The following is a 23,864-nucleotide window of genomic DNA, read 5'->3' on the forward strand; positions in this document are numbered from 1 at the left end:
ATGCATCCCTGGATGCATCCCTGGAAGGTTGGGGAGCTTTCCTCCATGAACTCCAGATCAGCGGGAAATGGTCCCTTTCCAAAAGAAAACTCCACATAAATCTCCTGGAGCTACGAGCGGTTTATCTCGCTCTTCTGGCATTCCTACCACGGATCAGAAATTCACTAGTGCTTGTGCGGAACGACAATACCACGACAATGCACTATTTAAACAAGCAGGGAGGGACTCGCACTTTCTCACGAGTCGCAAAAAATCGGGAACTGGTTGCTCCATCACAACATTTCTCTTCGGGAAGAGTACGTTCCAGGAACACACAACTTTCTGGCCGACCCTTTGAGCAGACAACAGACAGCATGTCACGAATGGGAATTGAATCAGCGGACTCTCAACCGCATATTCTCTCAATGGGGCACCCCTCTTCTGGACCGATTTGCTACCAAGCAGAATGCCAAATGCTTACACTTGGCAAGCTGGTATCCCCAGAAGGGATCTCTAGGGAATGCATTTTCGTTCGCATGGTGCAACGTCTTTGCATACGCTTTTCCACCGATTCCCCCGATTCCCAGGGTTCTCAGAAAATTGAAAGCGAAACCTTGTACGCTCATCCTGATAGCTCCAGCTTGGTCACGCCAATTCTGGTTCACAGAGCTTCACCTTCTCTCCCTGGAGCCGCCGAACCAGTTGAAACTGTCCCTCTCTTCTCACAATGAACAACCAACAAGTCCAGCATCCGGATCCAGCATCTCTCAGATTATCAGCTTGGCTCCTGAGTTCAGAGAGGTCCAGGGTCTAGACATACCTCCGGACTGTAGAGCAGTTCTGGCTCGGGCAGACAGTACTAACAAAACATATTCCTTAAAATGGAAGAGGTTCTGTATCTGGTGCAAGTCAAACAAAATACACCCTCTTTCATCCTCTCCAGAGCAAATACTGTCTTACCTTCTCCATCTGGTGAACTCTGGTCTCGCTCATGCCTCCATTAAAGTCCATCTGGCAGCAATATCCCGTTTCAGGAAATCCTTTGCAGGCCGTTCTCTGTGGTCTAATAGGTTGAATAAACAATTTCTTAAAGGCCTATTTAGGACATTCCCTCCTGTAAAGACTTTACCTCCTTCATGGCAACTCAACACAGTTCTGGGTCAGCTTATGAAACACCCTTTTGAGCCGATACACAGAGCTGATGTTAAGTATCTCTGCTGGAAAACAGTGCTCCTTCTAGCCCTTACCTCGGCAAGGCGAGTGAGTGAAGTTCATGCTTTCTCAATTCAAGACCCTTTCCTTCAATTCAAACACGACAGGGTTATACTACGCACGAATCCGAAATTTATACCTAAAGTCCCGTCAAACTTCCATCTCAATGAGCCTATAGTGTTACGATCCTTTTTTCCAAATCCTCAAACAGTGGCAGAAAGGACCCTCCATTCTCTGGATCTTAAACGCTGCCTAAAATTCTACATTGACAAGACAAAGACATTCCGCAAATCCAACCAACTCTTTGTGGCTTACAGTCGACCTAGGAAAGGTCTCCCACTCACTAAACAAAGTATCTCTCGCTGGATCTCCGCAGCTATTACTTTTTGTCACCAGCAAGCGGGGCAGCCCCTGCATTCCATAGTTCGAGCCGTTTCCACGAGGGCAATTTCTACCTCAATGGCACTTTTTGCAGGTGTGCCCATTTTCAGACATTTGCAGAGCGACAACATTGAAGACGCCGCATACATTTACCAAGCATTACTGCCTGGATATGGAACTCGTGAAGGACGCTGCAGTGGGACAAGCGGTGCTCGGTCACCTATTTCATTAGAGGTGAGCCCTTCCTTTCATCCCACCATCCTTTCTTCCATACGCACATTTCTCTATTGTGTTTCTTACTATGCTATTTCATTGCTTTTTGGTACTCACGTTGATAAGTTATCTGGTGAATTCATATACACTGTACCATTCGAAATGTACTTATCATTGCTTACTACTCCGATTCAGGCATGTGAATCTATGAAAGATACCCTAATACTGGATAAGGAATGCGTTACTTACCTGTAACTGCAGTTATCCAGTATTGGTATCTTTCATAGATTCACATGCAACCCACCCACCTCCCCTGGAATGACTCTTGTGGGTCTCTCAGTGATACACCTACTTAGCACTGTGCTTACGAAAATCTGAGGGACTAGAGCTCCTTCCAGGAAGGTTCCAGAGGGTGGTGATAGCTGATTGGCTCTACTCCAAAGTTTGGTCCTTTTTTTACAAAAGGACATGGATATGTTACTAAGGTGAGGCCCTTGGCCTATTGCTCTATATGTCTGAGACATTACTTTATTTATGTACCGGCGGCTCCCATCCCGACGACGGGGAATGATTCAGGCAAAGAATCTATGAAAGATTCCAATACTGGATAACTGCAGTTAAAGGTAAGTAACGCATTCCGTAGTCACTTTGCTTTAGGGGCTGTACTTCGGGGGCACAGGCAGCGTCGAAAGCGACTGACAGCGTATGGGTGTGGTGCCTATATAGGCCCACACATCGTTTCCAGAGTGGAATGGCGTCATTGTAGAGTCGCGCAGAGGTAGTGCTGAAAAGCTTCTGGATCCAGGGTGACACCTGGGGAACATTCTAAAGATGAGGAATCTGTAACTTGATAGTCACTAGAAGAAATAGCATTACTGAAGGCAAATAACTTGTGCTTCAGGGCTAGAAGTTACAAGAGTGACCAGATAAGGAACTTGCACTGCTTTAACTCCTACCCGAACAAGTCATGTTTGATTTCCACTTAATTTAGCTAAATATATGTAGACTTTTCTTTTTTGCTTGTTAAAATTGTTCCTACCTATGTATTCTTGTTTATCCTTTAGCTTGATTATATTTTTGAACTTTTATATTGGTATTTCTTTCTACTGTCATTTTGTTTCATAGGTGGGATTCCTCGCACTCCAGTGAGGCAAAAGATGAAGACCATGTCTCGCTCTCTACAGATGTTAAATGTTGCCCGATTGAATGTAAAGGCCCAGAAGTGCCAGCAAGATGATCAGTCTCAGCCAGTAATCGAAAAAATGCCCCAGAGGCAGACAAGACCTAGGTTATCTAATAAAATAGAAAAGGCAAAATCACAGAAAATTGCTACAGGTAAATGTTACCTAGGGCATGGTTTAGTTTTAAGAAAACCTTTATTTCTTTATTGCAAAAGTACAGGAAATTATTTTTATTTGTAGCAGCATCTTTGAAGAGGAATTTGATATGTTCACTTTAGTCCATAGACTGGTAAAGATCTGCAGCCGTCAGTCACTGGATCTAAAGATGTACTTGTACATTCTGCAAAATGTCAAAGAGAATCTGCAGTTTTGCAGACCTCCTTACTCCACCTTAGCTGGCAGCCGAATCACTTATCTTGCTGTTTCAGGTTCCTTCGCATCCAAGTCTATGATGCTAGGGTTTTCAAGATAACTGTCTTGCTTCGCACTCCCAGATAATATAGCATACCACTCTCCCACACAGTGGCTCAAACACGACAAAGCAATTAACACAACACAACACACCCTGGAAAGGGATTTCACTTTATGAAATGAAGCACATCAAAACCTGTTTTCAGAATAAGGCTTGAGGTTTTATTTATGCAATGCTCTCTAAAAAATACACAAGCAATAATAACACACTTGGCAAAGGCAATTGTGCATGGATAACGATATGATAATAATATGGACGTCCTGCAAGAAATTAGATAGATATATACACTAAATACATCAGATGATCACCTTGGATGTGCACACAGACTCTAACGCATCACAAAGTCAATACTCAAAGTAAACACCTCCGATGATTATGATTTATAGCTACTGGAAACTGTAGGTGCATACAGACAGTCACGCATCACATTGACTGTTATACCCTCTGGAAACTGAATATCCATGCAAACAGTCACACATCACAACGGCAATAATCGAAAATCATCTGGTGCAAACCTCATCCAGGCCTACTACATTCTGGGGGTATTCACAGCCTGGGTCAAGAGACTCAGCCACCAGATATCTGCACTGACGATGCGTCCACCGTTCAGGCTCAAACAATCCCGTTCTCTAAGTCAGCAAGCCTTAGCTTTATAGTCTCAAAACACACTAGAAAGTTCCAAGAGGCTTTCCCTAGTGCCAAGGAAACTTACTGGAGTTGGACACTTTTCAAGCAAGCATTCCAAGGCAAAGGAGTTCTCATGTTCCTTCTGCATTTTCATGTGTCCAAGCCTTTATCTTAACCAAGCTTACAAAAGTCTTCGGAGGTACATTCAACAATAACAAAGCAACCTTGACCATGAATAACCTAAACAACTTGAGTAATCTGGGGGCCTGCCTGTGCACGCGAAAAGCTCAAGCAAGACCGAGTCAGATTTCAAGATGACATAAGGGCATGTCAAAGCCAATAGTAAGAACTTCATAATACTTCCCAATGTACAACACAATGCACATTTGTGCACTACTGCCTATAGCATCAAACACTTCATCTCCCAATGTGCAACATAATGCATATCTGCTCATAACAGTGCAATTCAAGACCAAAAAGTACATTCCACACCTCTCTCATGCTTTCAAATGCACATCCCACTTGTTCTGTTCTTGGCAAGCTATTGTAGTCTGTGACCGCTCCCACTTTAAAACGACAAAGAGATACAAAAGAAATCTTCAAGGGAAACATGCACATGCAGGGAGATGATCGTACATTCATGCTAGGGTATAACAAAACACCAAAAGTCAACTAAAATAATGGTAGTCAAAGGTCATCACATGGTTTCAAACCATGCCTCTAGCACTACAATAACTGGTTGAGTAATGCATTGCCCTGCTGAGAGTGTAATGTATTGGCTCCTTAGGTTAGTTGTATACTGGCTTCATGACCTTTTTTTTATGTAAAACTGACCTCTATGTATGCCTCTGCAACAACTGTATTTATGTGTGGGCAAGTCCCTCAATGCATCAATTCCCTCCTAATAACCTCAATGAAATGGATCCAGCTATTCCACATACACAAAAACCACAATATTCACCCATTTTTGCCATACAAATGGGTCGACAAAGGTATTCTATAAATGACAATACAATACACATTATGAACCAAATATTAAAAAGCACATAGAAAAACTCAGGGACATTAACTTTGAAAATCTGTGTGTAAATGATATTTCTCTTCCAGGGGATCCTCATTAAAGTCCTAAGCACATGAATATTCCCGCCCATGTGCGGGACCCCGGAAACATACAACATATATGTGGAAACATATATGTAGCTCTATGTGTATATATATATATATATATATATATATATATATATTACCTACTGGCGGTCGCCAGTAGGTAGTTATAGTTAGGACCACGTTTCCATAGGAAATCCACAACATTCTATTTTGAATAACTTTTGCGCCGGTCGACGAATCCTTGCGAATTTTTCAAAATAGGTGGGGCGCTACGCTCCGCTCCTACCCTGAAAGTCTCGGGGGGGATTCGTCAAGCGGGGGCTGAGATAAAAGGGGGGTCCCAAAACGCGTTTTTCCCATGCATTTTTCCATAGGACCTTTAGACACAGCTACAGCCCGAACGGCTGAACAGAATTACTTGAAATTTGGCAGAGAGGTAGTCCTCAGGTCAAGGAAGTGCCTTTTATAGGTTTGGTGTAAATCTGTTCAGTAGATTCTGAGAAAATAGCCTTTAAATCAATATATATATCTGAGCCAGCTTACGGTGCGCTTACGGCGCGCTTACCGTACGCGTACGGTGGCGTGCGCGAGCGCGATTCTGATTGGCCCTTAGATCTTAGTAAACATTCGAATCGGTCGAAACCAGGAAGCGGGGGCCGCCATTTTCTCGCTCGCACTCTGAGGGGGGAGCTGATAAACAAATGCCAAAAACATATAAAGGGGCTGCTTAGACAGCGCCCATGCACATAACCATGTTAGTTGAGTCTTCAAAGATCCCCCAAGGCAAAAAACGGTAATTTTTTATTTTTCGAAAACTTCGCCGATTACGCTTACCGTACGCTTACCGTACGCGTACGGTAAATAATTATTTTAAAAAAAAACCCCACTCTCTCCACCCCGTGTGCAAATGGTGGCCGAAGGCCACCATTTGTGCATGGCATATAAGAGCACTGCATTTCCCCAAAAAATTTCAACAGATTACCTATCACAAGGAAGCGCATAATATGTCCTCCATGTGCGCACGGTGCGCGAAGCGCATCGTGCGTACATGGCCCATCTAGCGTAACGTGGGCACGCGGTGCGCGTAGCGCACCGCGTGCCCACCGTGCGTGCACGGCACTAACTGCGTAAAGTGGGCGCGCGGTGCGCGAAGCGCACCGCGTGCTCACTGTGCGCGCACGGTGCGCGAAGCGCACCGTGCGCGCACAGAACAAACTGCGTTAAGTGGGCGCGCATGCCACGAATGGCGTAAAGTAACTTAGCATTTAAAAAACCGTACAAATTCACTGAAAAAAACCATAGGTTTCACACACGTTATAGTTAGGAATTAGCATTTAAAAAACCTTGCAAATTCACTGAAAAAACCATAGGTTTCACACATGTTATAGTTAGCGGAAATTTTACTGATAAAAAACCAATGAAATTCTCCCGTTATAGTTAGTGCAGGAAACTATAACTCACGCGACCGCAATCTTCTGCTGATGACATATGTGTCTTTATGAAAAAAAAATATTTGTAATATATGTATAGCTAAAAATTTATGGAAGAAGACCTGGGCAAATAAGTGTCTAAATACAGTATTAGCATCAGCAGAGGATTGCGGTCGCGTGAGTTATAGTTTCCTGCACTAACTATAACGGGGGAATTTCATTGGTTTTTTATCAGTAAAATTTCCGCTAACTATAACATGTGTGAAACCTATGGTTTTTTCAGTGAATATATATATATATATATATATATATATATATATATATATATATATATATATATATATATATTCACTGAAAAAACCATAGGTTTCACACACGTTATAGTTGGGAATTAGCATTTAAAAAACCTTGCAAATTCAGTGAAAAAACCATAGGTTTCACACATGTTATAGTTAGCTGGACATTTTACTGATAAAAAACCAATGAAATTCCCCCGTTATAGTTAGTGCAGGCAACTATAACTCACGCGACCGCAATCCTCTGCTGATGCTAATACTGTATTTAGACACTTATTTGCCCATGTCTTCTTCCATTAAATTTTAGCTATACATATATTACAAATATTTTTTTTTCATAAAGACACATATGTCATCAGCAGAGGATGCCAAATTTCAAGTAACTCTGTTCAGCCGTTCGGGCTGTAGCTGTGTCTAAAGGTCCTATGGAAAAATGCATGGGAAAAACGCGTTTTGGGACCCCCCTTTTATCTCAGCCCCCGCTTGACGAATCCCCCCGAGACTTTCAGGGTAGGAGCGGAGCGTAGCGCCCCACCTATTTTGAAAATTTCGCGAGGATTCGTCGACCGGCGCCAAAGTTATTCAAAATAGAATGTTGCGGATTTCCTATGGAAACAGGGTCCTAACTATAACTATCTACTGGCGACCGCCAGTAGATAATATATATATATATATATATATATAAATACAATGCAGCCTTCCATAACAATGCTGAACAATGTTGTAAGAAATTCCCCTGTATATGAATACATTCCAATAAAAGCAGGGAGAAAATGCACATTTGGAAAACTGCTTTAATAAAACAGTAGAAAAGACCATCTTACAAGGAAGAATGAGAAAACATTGTCAGCACATAGGCTGCATTGCATAAAAACCTTACTGTAGAAAGCTGAAAAGCTAACCCACAGAAACACACAGATAAACTGGCACCGTGACTTTAAGGCAGTCATGACCCCTAGCTTCCCATCATGCCTCAGGGGTGACAGGTCAGTTGTTCTTTCCGGCTCCTTCTGTCAGGACCCTGGTTACTTCAGCTCTAACTTTTTTCTGGTTTCTGTCAGAAAATACTTCTCTTTTTTTTGTCAAAAGCTTTTTACTTCGAGTTCTTTTTGTTGTTGGAGTATATCTCTGCTATTTTTGAGAGTTGATCATTATTTTCCAGTCAAACATGCCCTCTCTATTTGACTCTTGCCCTGCCTGTGGCAAGAAGAAGGCTAAAACAGACTCCCATCCTGTCTGTATTCTCTGCCTTATGATCATAATCCAAAGACCTGTCAGCATTGCCAGCTACTGTCCAACAGAACTCTTAAGGACAGGGAGAGGATACGCCTATATGGGCTGGCTGAGAAGAGGAAATCTCCTTCAAGAGGCAGGTCTCCGATGAAGAGGAGGAAAGAGAGCCACTACTCCATCTAGAAGTGAGGTTCCAGTCAGTCAACAATAGCTTTATTCGGTTAAAATTTTAAAACCATCAAAGGATACAACGGAATTTCAGGTAGCAAATAGTTACAGTTACAATAATCTACAAGATCCATTCAGACAAAACCAAATGACACAATTAACAATATTTCATAAATAATTAATCAAACAATATAATTGGCGAACAATCACAATAAAAAGTATGTCAGCCCAAAATTTATTCAATTTTTACGTCTTCCTAAAACCAAAATTAATAGATTAATCCACATTCTCCAACTGTCAAACAAAATTAAAAATGAGGGAGGGACCCGAAAAACTACACCCGGTTTCTGCATCTAATAGCCCCTATAATGTGAGGTTCAGTTGGCCGCACACTGCTCGTCACACCAGCAAATTGCCCCAAGGAACTGTGGTCAATGTAGTGGCGTCGGCGAGTACGCCTATGCCACGGTGTATATCAAAAATTATATGCTGCGTATATACATCCCTGGACACGTGTTTCGAGGTAATTGCCTCTCGTCAGCAGGGAGCAGGTAAGTGTAAGGGGTGCCGCGTGGACTGCCAAAGTTTAAAAACAGGTATAGTACCTCTCATGGCGCGCAGGTGCTGGTCCAGGACTCGTCAGTCCAATGGCTCGAGGGAGTCGTATTATATCAGGTTCAGTTGGCCGCACACTGCTCGTCACACTAGCAAATTGCCCCAAGGAACTGTGGTCAATGTAGTGGCGTCGGCGAGTACGCCTATGCCACGGTGTATATCAAAAAATATATGCTGCGTATATTCATCCCTGGACACGTGTTTCGAGGTAATTGCCTCTCGTCAGCAGGGAGCAGGTAAGTGTAAGGGGTGCCGCGTGGACTGCCAAAATTTAAAAACAGGTGCCTGCTGACGAGAGGCAATTACCTCGAAACACGTGTCCAGGGATGGATATATTTTTTGATATACACCGTGGCATAGGCGTACTCGCCGACGCCACTACATTGACCACAGTTCCTTGGGGCAATTTGCTGGAGTGACGAGCAGTGTGCGGCCGACTGAACCAGCCCCTATAATGTAGCTGGCTACCCTGAAACATACCAATGGTGAACCTAGCATTTGCAAATAAACCAGTGCGGGCCTCACTTGGTCAAAATGACAGTTCTTAAAAATAGGGCATATAAATTTCTTACGCTGCAAGACACTCCATCTAGAAGTGAGGTTCCAATCTGCTCTCCATCGGCGTCTGGCTCGGGGCTGCGAATTCCGATATCGGCAAAGAAAACGTCGACAAGAAGACCATCGACGTCGGGCTCGCCGTCGAGAGAACACCGGTCGTCGGCGAAGACAACAGATACGTCGGATCCTCCGCCACCGTCAACCCGGCGACGATCAGCATTGAGGGGTAGATCTCCGTTGGTGTGGGCTCGCCCAATGTCGAGGCATGGTTCCCTGTCGTCGCCGGCGAGGCGGCGTTCGACTTCGAGACATGTTCCGCTGTCGCAGGGTCACCAGCGATTGCCTTCAAAGCAGGCGTTTCTGTCGACGTCAACCAGGCGGCGGTCGACTTCGAGACATGTTCCGTCATCGCAGGGTCACCAGCGATTGGCTTCGAAGCAAGCGTCTCCGTCGACATCAACCAGGCGACGGTCGACGTTGAGACAGTCCTCGTCACCAGAGACAAGGCAATCATCACCTCCGTCGTCCAAGCGACGTCGAAGGCCAGATCCTCGTCGAAGGAACATTCGTCGTCGAGGCCCAATGTGAAATACACCAGACGTCGTTTGACGTCGAGACGGCGGTCTCCGCCAGCGACAAGCAGACGGTCAGCGTTGCAGCGTTCCTGCACTAGGAAGCGACGTCGAGAAGGATTTCTCCGTCCATCCATTCTTCCTTAAGGTCTCCTACACGCTCAACTTTGAAGGTGCAATCTGTATGTTTCAAGGGTTCGACGTTACATCATACAACGTCGAAGGTGAGATCGACGTCGAGGAGACTATCACGATCAAGGGGCTCACCAGTGATGGTGACACAGAGCCGTTCGACGTCGAGGCATTCTCCATTGACGTCACATCGCTCATCGAGACGCCGATCTCACTCCAGAAGTCAGAGAGTTCTCTCATTCTATCCGGAGCTCACCTCGGACAATTGCGATGTCACACAATTCTTCTGTTCACTCACCTGAGCCTCCAAGGTCACCAGGAGGCTCTCCAAGGAGACGGCGATCTCCTTCAATTCATCTTTCGCCCAGATGGCTCTAACCTCTCCATCATTGGCAAACAGTACCAACGGGTCACGTCCAACGATCTATGGACTATTCCAGTCCTCTGCACAGATCACCCTTACAACGTCTTGTGCAGGAAGTGGACAGGTCCTCCACTACTTGGACCAGAGAACACAGAGGCAGATCTCCTGAGCGCAGATCGACTCAGTCAGCGCAAGAGGCGGCGAACACCTTTGTGGTTCTCCTCTTTGCACTCACCCAAGAGGGATTACTCACCCACCCTCACGGCTAGTCCTCCTTCTAGGGTGTCACCCATCGACGATATGAACACGTTTCATGATGTTCTCTCCAGAGGAACACAAAAGCTGGGAATCACCATGTCAGCTCCTCAGACCACCACGTCTATCATTTTCGAGACCCTCCATCAGAGGTCTGCGAATAGATCATTACTACCCTTATCATTGAGCCGGTAATGGACGTTTTCCTTACTCCATCATCGGTTAAAGCAGCTCCTGCACGAATCTTTAAAAAAATGTAGACCTGCTGCCTCAGATCCTCTTTTCCTCAAATCGGATCCGCCACCAGACTCTCTCATTGTGGCAGCGGCAAAGAAGACACACGCAGTTGCTTCTTCCTCCTTAGCTCATCCGGATAAGGAAAGTAGAGCACAAGACTCTTGGAGGAGGAAGGCTTGCGGCTCTGCAGCGTCTTCTCCAAGTTTCTAATGCTGCGGCTCTGCTGGGCCGTTATGACTGGTCCTTATGGGATTCACTGGAGCGCTTCAAAGACAAACTCCAGAAGGAGGACCAGCAGGATTTCTCTGAAATTCTCCAGGACGGAGCGCTGGTGGCCAACCAAATAATCAGCACTACGGCGGATGGGGTGTCTTTGTCGGCTCACTCTTATGCACATGGCATATGTGCGCAAAGATCTTCCTGGTTGCGTCTGACTGCGTTCAAACCAGAGGCGCAACAACACATCCTAAATCTCCCATTTTCTGGCACCTCACTGTTCGGATCACATGCAGATGAGGAAATGGCTAGAATGAAGGCTGAGTTGGACACCTTAAAGGCCGTAGGCCTTGAAAAGAAAAAGGAATTTAGACAACGCTACAGGCCCTACAATCGTAAAAATTACCAACAGAGGGTTCAAACCCCTCAATGGTCGCAAAACAAGCAGAACAAGTCCCAGTTCCAGGGCCATCGTTCCTCGAGACGAAGAGGAGGACACCAACAGCAATCCTCTTCCACAACAAAAACTTAAGGGAAGCAATGAGCCTCTGCTTCCTCTAGCACCGTTGCACACTCCAGTGGGAGGAAGTATCTCAAACTACAGTCAAGAGTGGCGCAACATCACCAAAGACCAGTGGGTGCTGAATATACTAGACAATGGTTACGCACTACGTTTTTGCGCGCCCCCCAAGACGGGCTCCTCCGGTGAAATCCCGTCAGCTACACCTAGATCTCCTACATCAGGAAGTGTCGACCCTTCTCAGGAAACTGGCCATAGCAGAGGTCCCTTCTGCACAGAGAGGACAGGGGGTCTACTCAAGATACTTCCTTGTTCAGAAAAAGGACCAACTGAACAAGTTCAGACCAATTCTAGACCTACGTTGTCTGAACAAGTTCATCAAGAAGGAAAAGTTTCGGATGTTGGCGCTCCATCAAATATTTCCATATCTGAGAAAAGGCGATTGGATGTGTTCGGTGGATCTCCAAGATGCGTATTTTCACATCCCAATCAAACCACGGCATCGCAAGTTCCTGCGGTTCATGGTGGGCCCAAACATTACCAGTTCAAAGTCTTACCCTTCGTTCTAAAGTCTGCCCCAAGGGTTTTCACGAAATGCATGGCAGTGGTAGCGGCAGCATTACATCGCCAAGGTCTGTTCGTGTATCCATACCTGGATGACTGGCTGGTGAAGGGAATATCCCCCCACATGGTGCCGGAACACCTTCACATCTGCCTGGACCTCCTGCAACGCTTAGGCCTTCATGTCAACGTGGAAAAATCGGTTCTTCAACCGACTCAATCACTCCACTATCTTGGCGCCCCCCTAAACTCCGACCTCGGAAAAGTGCTTCCTTCGGTGGAGAGGTTGTCATCAATGAGAGTCAAAAGCAACATCATCCTCCAAACTCCTCAGCCATCAGTAAGACAAGTGGCTTCTCTTCTGGGGTCGATGGCATCTTGTATTTTTCTCATACCCAACGCCAGATTGAGGATGAGACCGTTACAACAAGATCTGGAGGACAAATGCGACCAATCCTTGGGTCAGTGGACCGACAGTATTCTCCTCTTGCCAGCAGCAAAGATGTCCATTCTCTGGTGGTTACAACCAAAGAATCATCTGGTGTTAGTCCCATTCCATCAAACTCTGCCAACACAATCCCTGATCATGGATGCGTACCTTCAGGGATGGGGAGCACATCTGGGTCATCTGCAAACTCAGGGCAGGTGGACCAGCAGGGAACGGACCTATCATATCAACATGCTGGAACTGCGGGCGGTTCATTTAGCCCTCAAGGCTTTTCAACCGTCGATTCAGTCCGAATCGATCCTAATACAAACGGACAATACAACCACCATGTATTACTTGAACAAACAAGGTGGAACAGGTTCTCGCCCTCTGTCTCTAGAATCCCAGGTGATCTGGCACTGGCTGCTAGCCAGAAACCTATCGATCACAGCAGAGGACCTACCGGGAGAGCAGAACGTGCGAGCAGACTCCCTCAGTCGTCACTTCAGCGAACAAGAAGACTGGGTGCCCAACGACAAGGTAGTGGCAGACATTTTTTATCAATGGGGTCATCCCTTTATCGACCTCTTTGCGGACGATCAAAACAAAAAATGCCACGCCTTCGCATCCAGGTTTTACCGACAAGGAACGAGCGGGAATTCTCTTTTGATAGACTGGTCAGGGACGTTTGCATACGCCTTTCCACCCCTCCCTCTCATTCCGAAGGTTGTGGACAAACTGATCTGATCCAGCATGACGATGATCCTCATAGCACCAGACTGGCCTCGCCAATGGTGGTATCTGGACCTTTCGCACCTCTCAGTGCGCCCGCATCGGAGACTCCCGTGCAGGCCGGACCTCCTGACCAAAATGGGACCCCAGTCTTTCCTCGCTCAGCCTGACAGCATGGCTCCTGATGTCCTGCAGTACGGGCATTTGAACCTCCCTCAAGATTGCATGGACATTTTGCGGGAGTCAAAAAGACCATCCACAAGGACCTCCTACTCCTTTAAATGGAAAAGGTTTTACTTGTGTGTGCGTAATGGGTGGAATCCAATTCAAGGGCAAGAAGAGGTAATCTTGCCCTATCTGCTCTACTTGACCAAATCTGGTTTGAAGTATACATCCATAAAAGTGCATTTGGCTGCCATCACTGCATATAGAAAATCGCCTAACCAGCCTTCGTTTTTTTCAACTTCAGGTGGTCAAGGATTTCCTAAATCCTTGACCAAATGCCGGAGAGTCTTCAGTACTTCGCAATTCGACAAAGAAACTCTCTTGTGATAGAGGTATTATCACCCTGCAGCTGCAGGTCTCCAAAACTGCAAAGTCCGGTCCAGCATTGTCCAGCTATCCAGCCAAACTGACGTCTCCGAGTGCCAGCTGAAGGTACACTTGCTCTGGAGGGTCAGCTCAGCCTCTGCACCAAGTCTTGAGGCCCCAGGACCCACTGGAGCTGAAAGGCACCCATACCCGGGGTAACGGACCCCTTGCTGCAAAACCCGGTATAACGAGTCAATGCAGACCCCAAGTCTACAGTGAGACAGCACCCGATGAGCAATGTCAGGACTCCAAATCCACCTCAGCAGTGGCCCAGCAACTCCAGAATTGTCGCTCCAAGGGGCCAGCTCCTGACCGCGCTGCACTTTTTGGCCCCCCATTGCCCATCTGCACGTCTTCGCTGTCCATCTTCATTTCACCCAGCCCTCCCGGCCGGTGCATCTTCAGACCAGCTGTGCTCTCGAGGTCCCAGAGCCCTTGCGCCCTCTACTTTCTCTTGAGAACCCTCGTACCTGCCTTCAAGACCCCCTTTGCTTTTGCAGGTGGCCCTCTGTCTTTGTAGAGCGCCAGCTGCAAAGTCCCCCTTTTCTTTGTTTTCAGAGGAATCCAGGAAGCTCCAGAGAACTTGGCCTTGGCACTTAGGACATTGGCCCCCAAACCTTCTTATTCTAAACAGTGTACCACTAAAGCAACTGCATTGTACTGATTTTTTTAATAGCTTTTTTACTTCCATAGGAAATGTATTGTGGGTAATTGCTCCCAACTGTGATTATTGCATTTATTGTGATTTTATCGTATTGCAAAAAGTATTTACCTTGTCCACGAAGTTCTTGGTATAAATATTTTAATGAAAAGATGTACTATTTTACTTATTTGGTCCCAACTTAATTTATTGAGTGTATCATTTACGCCCACATTACCACAAAATAAACCGTTAGCATGATCTACTTTTACCTCTGTAATCCAATAGGGGTCTCCCCGACCTCTCTGCACAGTATACCCTATTCTGGTGCACTATATAGAGAGATGGGTTTCCTACATCGGTCATTAAAAGTACTTCAAGCCGCGATAGTGGCTTATACAGAGTGATGCATAAGGAGAATATTCTTCACCACCCCAGTGATCAAAAGGTTTCTGGAGGGGGCAAAAAGAATAGTGCCACCAAGGAGTGTGCCGACATCCACGTGGAACCTTAACGTGGTACTGGCACAATTGATGAAAGAACCATTTGAACTACTCCCCAGGGCCACCTTGAAATTCATGACGCTAAAAAACGCATTCCTAATTACTAAGACATCGCTTTGCAGAGCAAGCGAGCTGCAAGCACTCACCACACAGGATCCGTAAATGCATACACACAAGGACAGGGTAGTCCTGAGGACCAACCCACACTAATTCCCAAAGGTCATAACTCACTTCCACATAAACCAAGCTTTGCAGACACCAAGAGCCAAAGACTTAAGCAGAAAGGGAGTTACCCACACTGGACGACCCACAGGGTGATGATATATTGCATGGAAAGGGATACAACTCCGTGTACCGTTCGCAGACAATAACAAAGGAGAATTGGTTCCAAGAACACAATCGCAAGGTGGATAACTCAGACAATTCAAATGCGTCTCAAGAGAGCTGGCATACAGCTAGATACTGAACCAAGAGCAATTTATTCTGCACTCTCTCTACCCCCCCCCCCTCCCACCTGTCACCCCTCCCCCCCCCCCCGCCCCCCCCCCCCCCAGCACCATTTGCTCCTGCCAGAGCCAGAGACGCTTTAAATCAGATCTTTGAGGCCAGGAGCTGTCAAGCCCTGCTCGGTGAAGAAGATTGATCGAGTCCCGGTTTTCCTTCCAGCTTGGTTAGAAGCTAGAAAATTGAGGGCCTTGCTTTTATCGTTCGAGTTTTCAAGGCCCCTGTGTTTAGATATTAAACAACCGCGCACTTTAGCTTGTTTTCTATAAACCGAGGCTTGGATTGCAGTTTTCCGGTGTTGCATTGCCAGGTATTGCTTTGTTGTGTCTGTGGACTAAAAAGTAGCTGAGCCCAGAAAGTACTTGTGAGGGGGCAAACGTCTCTTCCTGGCAGTCAGAAACAGTGTGAGGAGCCTGCTGCAGACAGAGGCAGGACCAGCCTAGCCTGTAGCACAAGAAACGCAAAAGAGGAAAAAAATATATAAAAGTATTTTCTGAAAGGAGTGCGTGTGTGTTAAAGTGTAAATAAATCCGTGCATGGTGCAGAATGAGGCCTGCCTGGCTTTTTTTGAATCAATCACACAGTGGCCTCTTTTGATTAAACCCCAAATTATCATTGGGCAGCGGCAATCATGTGACAGCCAATTCGGTCCAATTTCAACCTTGTCTCCATGAATTCAATAGTTTAATGGTAGCACGGTCCCCATACGGCTGTAATCAGTGAATTAGAAAAAAAACACACTCGGCGAGATTTTATGACATTTCTTGTTGTTTACCGGGGCCTTGTGAGGCATTAAATAAAAGACCTAACTTTGGTAAAGGGGCTCGGAGGACGAGGGGGCGATGAATTTCGAATTTGAGCGAGAGATTGGTTTTATCAATAGCCAGCCGTCGTTCGCCGAGTGCCTGACATCTTTTCCCCCTGTCCGTGATACATTTCAGACATCATCAATCAAGAGCTCAACGCTTTCCCACTGGACACACTTCCAAGCCAAGGCTATTGAAGTAACCAGCCTGGTCACAGGAAGTCATCAGCTAACAGAAGTGCTTGAAAAGTGCAGACGTGCGCGCGGCCACGCTAATTTGAAACAGATGGCCCCTGCGTGCCGCTGCTCGCTCCTGCAAGGTGGATGCCGCCACAAGCACGAGTGCTTTAAAAGTGCAGGGCGATTCCAAAAGGTCATCTCTTAGAGCAGCTCATGCGTGCCGCGCTTGGCCCGCCCTAAAGAGAGGATGGATTAGATGGTTGAAAAATGCAAAGCACGTGAATCCTTAAACATCTTCAAGCTGCAAAACGACTCCTATAGGTAAGTAACTATTTTGTCTTCTATTGTGGTTCATGTTATGGCTGCTGACTTGCTGCAATGTGAACAGTATAATCCTTGCCTGACATAGTAGGTCCATTTAAAAAAAATGTTTGTGTGCAGCAAAAAATAGTTTATAGCTTTGAAAATATGCCAGTCTCTGCATATTTGTTTCAAATAGATTTTCTTTGTTTTTGCCAAAAAAGTAGAGGGTCTGTAACAAGTCTTCAGGTTGTCTGCAAATGGGTTGTTTTTTTTATTTCTAAAGCAGAAGACCAGCATTCGTTTGACTGATGAGCATTGTATGCCTATGTACTTATGGTTTTTGCACTATGGCTTATAAACCATCCAGCATCGCCGAAGATGCTGGTGAGTTTGCTGCACTCTAGTGTAAGAAAGTGGGTTTCTGTTGCAGTAACCTCCCCCCCCTCCCCCCCCTTTTGCCTAATACCTGATGCACTTTTCCTTGTTGTGCCCTGGGCTCCTGCCAATCAGGTGCCCAGGGTCTGTGTTCCTTCCCTAAAAACTGCCTAACAGCCAAAACCCAAATTGGCAAACCCTGGCTACATGTCAGCCCCTGGTAAATGGTACCCTAGGTACCCAGGGCCTTGTGACCAGGGAAGGCCTCTAAGGGCTGCAGCACTCATTGTGCCACCCTTAGAGGCCCTGTACTCTAACACACACACACTGCTCTTGCTGGCTGAGTGTCTGGATACAAGACAAAACAGAGAGTCGACATGGCACACATCCCTGTGTGCCATGCCCACAACCTACACTGCCCTGGCTTACATCAGCCACCCCTCTAGCTGGGTGCCCTATGTCAGTGGTGTGGGCTTAGAGGCAGGAGCCCTGTGCCCCTACAGTACCCAGGTCCATTCCTGGGTCCTGTAAGTGCACTGCTGCCATCTAAGAGTATATGGTGCTGGGAGCTTGTCAAACACGAGCTCCACAGCACCATAATGGCAGCACTGAAGACTGAGAAGTTTGGTATCAAACTGCTCAGCACATTAAATCCACACTGATGCCAGTGTGGGATTTATTGTACCAAGCACCACAGAGGGCATCTTAGAGAGGCCCCCTGAAACCTAAACCTACAATCCACGTCTGTTCTGAGGCTGCCACACAGCAGACATGTTGCTGGAACCCTGGGTAGGAGAGCCCCTGCTCTCCTGGGTCTGCAACAATGCACATCCTGGGCGAGGTGCTAAATCTCCTCCCCCAGGATGGGCAGGGGGAAGCTTCAAAGGCATGCCACCTCTGTGAGCTTCCCCATGCCAGTGCAACCCCCCACTTTGGCGGGAAGCTTGTCCGGAAACCCCAAATAAGGACAGGGGATGTGCCAGCCTGCCAACCCCACCCCTCAGGTGGGGGAGGCGAGGTGAAGCACATCTCAGGGCTCTCGCCATCTTGAAGATGGGAAGCCCTGCCCAATCAGGCCTAGGCTACTGCCCCCCTCCCACAGGAGAGAGGCAGGATAGGGGGTGTACCCAACCCAGGACAGGGACCCATTGGCCCCTGCCCTTCACCTACCTGTAACGCCCCTAAATCTTGTATTTTTGTGGCACCCTGAACCTTCCTTCCCAAGATTCCAGATTCCAAAATCCGAAGAAGGGCTAGAAGAAAGAAGACCTGCCCTGCAGCTGCTAAGAAGAGGAAGACACCAACTGCTTTGGCCCTAGCCCTACCGGCCTGTCGACCCTCGAACCTTCTCCTGCTCCAACCCGCCATCTCTTGTAGCCAGCAACCTCACAAACCGTGGAGGACCTGGCTACCCTTTGACTCTAAGCCCACTGGGACTCCCATGAGTAGAGGCTTTACTCAAAATCTACTTCTAATCCCTGGCAGCAGCCCGGAACCGCGAACCCAGCACACTCTGCACCAGCCAAGCCTGGCCTGTGCCGGAGTGAACAAAGACCACGAGGACGTCCCCACGGCGACTGTGACCCGAGTCCGGCACCCAAGGACCTCCCTCGACACTCCTGAAGAAGCCTGCAGCCTCAGAACAAGGTGCCCCCCCAACCGCGATCAACAGAGGGTAGGATTTCCCGACACCCCTGCACCCGGCGCCCCGCGGCCCCCTGTGCCCAATCCCGGGGTACCTACCTATCCCCCAACTTACCTCTCGAAGTGGTGGTGGCACCTGAAGAATCCTCGTCCCCGAGCTAGCAGTCTTTTTCCAAACAGGAGATTTCCCATTGAAATAAATTGAGTGCCCGAAGGCTCAAAAGCACCCTGCACCCAGCCGCCCGAGTGGCCCTGGCAGTGCAACCTCTACACCTATCTACTTTCCCACTTGCCCTGAGTAAGTGACCAGGAGCCGAGCTCCCACATCTGCGTGGCCTGCTAGTCAGCAGCCACCAACCAAGGCCCCCCTATCCCTCATAGGATAACATTGGGCCTAACTCTCTCTGCACCCGGCCGCCCTAAAGCCGCTGGGGGTGAACCAACTGTACCTACCTGACCCTGGAGGACCCCTGAGTCTATGCCCAGAACCTCAACTCTGCCATTCGAGTTCTTACCTTTAAACCGATAACTCAATTTTCTTCATAGGGTAACATTGACTGGCTTTTTCCTGAAATTTCTTCTAAGTGTGGACTTTTCAAATCTTAAAATATTAACCAAAAATCAGCCGAGTAATGAAAATACTCACCTGCTCTTAGGTGAGCTCCCAGTTCTGGATCTTGGTGCCCAGCACTTTTTCTCCCATAGGAAATCATTGACCGTTTTTCTGTGAAATTTCTTCTGTGTCGATTTCTGCAATCTTTAAATATTCTTTAAAAATCATATAACTTCTGAAAACGTAATTGCTTACCTGTTTTGGATAAAGGTCCCAGTACTGAGTCTAGGCATCCAGTACTGGATTACAAAAGTAATGAGAACCTACTATACCTGTAACTTGAATTTTCTGCCATAGGGAATCATTGACTGTTTTCTATGAAATATTTTCTAAGTGTCAACTTTTAAAATAGCAAAATATTGTCTAAAAATCATCACAGTAATTAAGTCGACTTTTATCACTTGATTCCAAGTACTGACCCAGGACTGAATCTAGGATCCAGTCCTGGAATTCCAAAAGTAATCCTAAAAGTTATCTGTGGCAAATAACATGAAACTTCCATTGAACTCAATGCATTATTGTGTTTAAAATAGTGTTGCCTATTGCAACCACTTGTAACTCAGGGACCATTTTTGATTGGGGTAACACGCTTGGTAGGTGGAGCAGTGTGCGACCAATTAGACTTAACTTTATTGCAACCACTTGTAACTGTTTACAAAAGTCAATTGCATATTGCAAAAGTATTTATATAAAGCATCTCATTCTGAGAAAGTATATTTTAATTCCACTTGTTGGTTCTAAAATAAAACAAGCATATATTTTTTATATATAAAACATTGGCCTAGAGTTCAGTTATTGAGTGTGTGAAACCATTTGCTGACTGAGTGTGTACAGCAAATGCTTTACACTGTCCTCTGATACTGCCTTACTGCTCGACCAAGCTACCACTTTAGAGAGTAAGGTTATATCTAACTTTAGCCTCTGCCAAGCCTCTGGGGACTGTGGACTCTGTACACCCTGTACCTATTTGGGAACAGTATATACAGAGCCACCTTCTCACATCTAGTGTAAGCATTTGTCTGCAAATTAGGCATGCTTCTGGTTTGCTTTGTTAGTGGGCCAACTTCAGAAAGGACAACCGTTTTTTTTCTCTCTTACACGTTTCTTTCAGTTTATAGTAAACAGCTTGACAAGTACAGGCTTTATCTCTTCTGTCAAAGGCATGCTTTTCGATTCTCTTAAGAATATTCAGCCAGTCCTTTTATGGGATAGGTAGATTTGATCTAACCCAAGTTTGCACAAATCTAACAAGTCTATCCCTTTTATGAAAAGATTTCTTTCTCAGCTACTTAGTTTAATGCTTTCATTGCGATGACTGAGCAGATGAGGATGTATAGTTGCTCTCCATGTTTCAAAAGGGGAAGTTCCAAACATTTTACTCTTTTTAATTGGAAATAACGATATGAACCTTCAAAATAGCCCTTCAGTCCTAGGCATATAAATGAAATGTCCAAGTAGGATGACCAACATGTTACTGTGGCTGAGAACCCTCAGTACAATTGTAAATAGTTGTGGTGATGATGGTATGGTTTTGGTCCTTCTGAGGTGCTGGTGACCCATGAGCATGGTGGTGTTGCTTGCTCTGCCTGGATATATTTATTAATAAAAAGCAAGAATTCAGCATGTACTTTGAAAATGTTATGTTTTCTCGGTATATGAAAATGGATTTTGATGCCTATGACCCCCTTCTCAGCAATCGGATATAGATGGTGCAGGTAAATAATTGCTTAAATAAGCTGTGTTCTTAATACAGTGATTGAATTATTCTTGCATTTTAAGCAAGTTGATATTTTTTGGTCATAGTAATGTCTAGTTTGCATTAAAATATGCCTTAAGAATGGAAAACCTCTTTAATCAATGTGAAAAGTAATCATTGCATAAAATGTCCATGTTGGTGTTTCTTGCAGACTTTGAAACTGAAAAGGAACTTCTCTCTTTCATAACTGACGCCTATCAGAACGCTATCACAGAAAGAGGCCGTTCACTATCTTCATGTGCTCAGAATATGATTGCAGTCATTAAGACCTATTTCAAATCACGCAGTACTGAAGCGTTCGAGGTAATATAAATGCATTTTTGGTATATACTTGGCAACTGATATTTCACATATGCATTAATAACGTAATGGCCCCTTTTTAGCACCTATGTAAGTTGCTTGCTTAGTTGAAACACTCATGAATACAAATGAGCAAAAGCAAAAATACTGCTACATTCTTAACATATTTCTGTAAATTAATTATTTTTGCTTATAAAATTTTGAACTTTGTGTTTTATACAGTTGGACTTTTTGAAGATTATCCAATCTAATTTGTTGAAAACTGGCAAATTTATAAGGCAGCAGTTCGGTAACATCCAGGATGAAGAAGCCAAAGTCAGAGAGTATGATTTCCATTATTTCCCATCATATTTTGTACTTTCTGCCATGCTACTGTCTGGTTTTCTTGCATCTTTTATTTTAATTTCATTAAGTTTTCAGTCCAACACATGTTCTTTTTAGCTCATCTCACTGCATTACCAACTTGCTTATTTATTACACCTCTCTAAATGGATATTGTCAAAGAGCGTGCCTCTGCCCAACAGCGGTTGGAGCAAGGCACATGTGAAATTATGCTACCTATGCTTCGCCCCTGTGTGCTGCATCTTTCAGTTCATAATGTTTGTTTTCACAAACTGCATTAATTAAAAATCTGTTTCCATCTATACTGTATCACAGTTTAAGTTGCTAAGGGGTTTATATGCTTATAGGGCAGATTCAGGTCTTGATATTTTCCTTTACCATTTGATCTTATTGAGGGCCGTTTACTTGGCAACTGACTTGTTCTTGGCCTTTATGAATCTTAAGCAGTTTCTCTGACAAGCGTTTGCCGTCCTATGGATTTTCATCCCTATGAGTGGTAAAGGCAGAACGCTAGACTCTCTTTACGGTACCACCATGACACACCACCCTGTCTTCATTCTGAGCATTCAAGCCTTTCCTGTAGAAAACCGTGATGGATGCAATCAACTGTGTGCTTAATAAACTATTCCTTCGTTTTGAGTGGCGGGCCAGTGAAATGCTACAATTTTCTTTCTAAATGTGATAAACTTACTGCATTTATAGTGTTTTCGCAGTACAATGTAATTATACTAAATTATATTCAGATTGTTAGTAGTTGGATTTTTGCTCTGCTTGCCTGTTCTTACATCATTTCGGGTAGAGCAGATATTGACATGTGGAGTTAACACTTGATCAGATCCTAATTGTGATGTCTTAGTTATCTGCTTGCTTTTGGTGGTTTCTCTAAAGTACCAGAAGTTATTAAATTGTATGCACTTTCTTTGAAGGTGTGAGGAGCTGCATCTCCTCACTCCGTTTGGATAGCTGTGTGTTCACGTACACTACTGTCTGAAAGAATTAGAAAGCCATTTTTAAAGGCACACTTGTGTAAAATGTTAATTTTACAATTTTAAACTGTTATAGGTGCCAAATTCAAATTTTTCTGCGTTTGGAAATGTGTCAACAGTGTACTTCACTGCAGAATAATACAGATGCAATGGAGCTAATAGTTGAAGAGGTAAGGTGCCTAACTTTTTTTTAACAACTGTATGATTGGGAAACAAAAGTAATGTAATTATTCTGAAACCTATGCAACAAATATTGAACTTGTGGAACCAAAGACGGGGAAATCAGAAAAAAATCAGGAAATTAGGTCTATGGGCACAGTACAGTCTCTCTCTTGGGTGTTGATCTCTCCAGATATGTTAAGGGCTGGTACTTGATCTCATTAGAAAACAACTGTGGGCCACCAAATGCTGCTATTTCTGGCCCGATCTGTCCACAACTGGTTCTGGTGCATGATTGAAATCTCTCCCAACCAGTAATTAATCTGTCATTTATTGTGCTATATAAGGACAGAGCCAAGAATAAACAGGCTCCTTGTTGTCGTTAGAACCATACACTGAAAGTATACTATATGGTCTGCAGAATACAATTCTGTGTATCCCCACTAGTCTTTCCTCTTTATCGCTGTACGTAAATTGTACTTGTACTGGCACCCCCTTTCATTTTAGTCAGGGCGTTTCAAAGGAATTGAACTGGGAAGTATCTGTATTTTAGTCTGAGCAAGAGATGCTTCTCTTGTAACAGAATTGCATCTGCTTCTTTAGTATATAACCAATTCAATAGAGCTTCATGTTTTATTGGTCAATTCAGACGTCGAGTTACAATGGGTGAGTTGG

At 45.2% G+C, this 23,864-nt stretch overlaps 1 protein-coding gene across 2 annotated transcripts in view; it reads left to right on the top strand.

Annotated features, from left to right (window-relative positions):
- TICRR (TOPBP1 interacting checkpoint and replication regulator) overlaps nucleotides 1-23,864 on the top strand; it is a 586,714-nt gene that overhangs the window by 132,542 nt on the left and 430,308 nt on the right. For both annotated transcript variants that reach the window (XM_085644448.1, XM_085644450.1), the window contains exons 7-10: nucleotides 2,911-3,120; nucleotides 21,554-21,705; nucleotides 21,925-22,025; nucleotides 23,107-23,200. In XM_085644448.1, coding sequence (XP_085500574.1) covers nucleotides 2,911-3,120; nucleotides 21,554-21,705; nucleotides 21,925-22,025; nucleotides 23,107-23,200 — 557 coding nt within the window. The remainder of the gene's footprint in view (nucleotides 1-2,910; nucleotides 3,121-21,553; nucleotides 21,706-21,924; nucleotides 22,026-23,106; nucleotides 23,201-23,864) is intronic.

Source organism: Triturus cristatus, chromosome 3_1 (assembly GCF_964204655.1).
Source record: "Triturus cristatus chromosome 3_1, aTriCri1.1, whole genome shotgun sequence".
Classification (NCBI taxonomy): domain Eukaryota; kingdom Metazoa; phylum Chordata; class Amphibia; order Caudata; family Salamandridae; genus Triturus; species Triturus cristatus.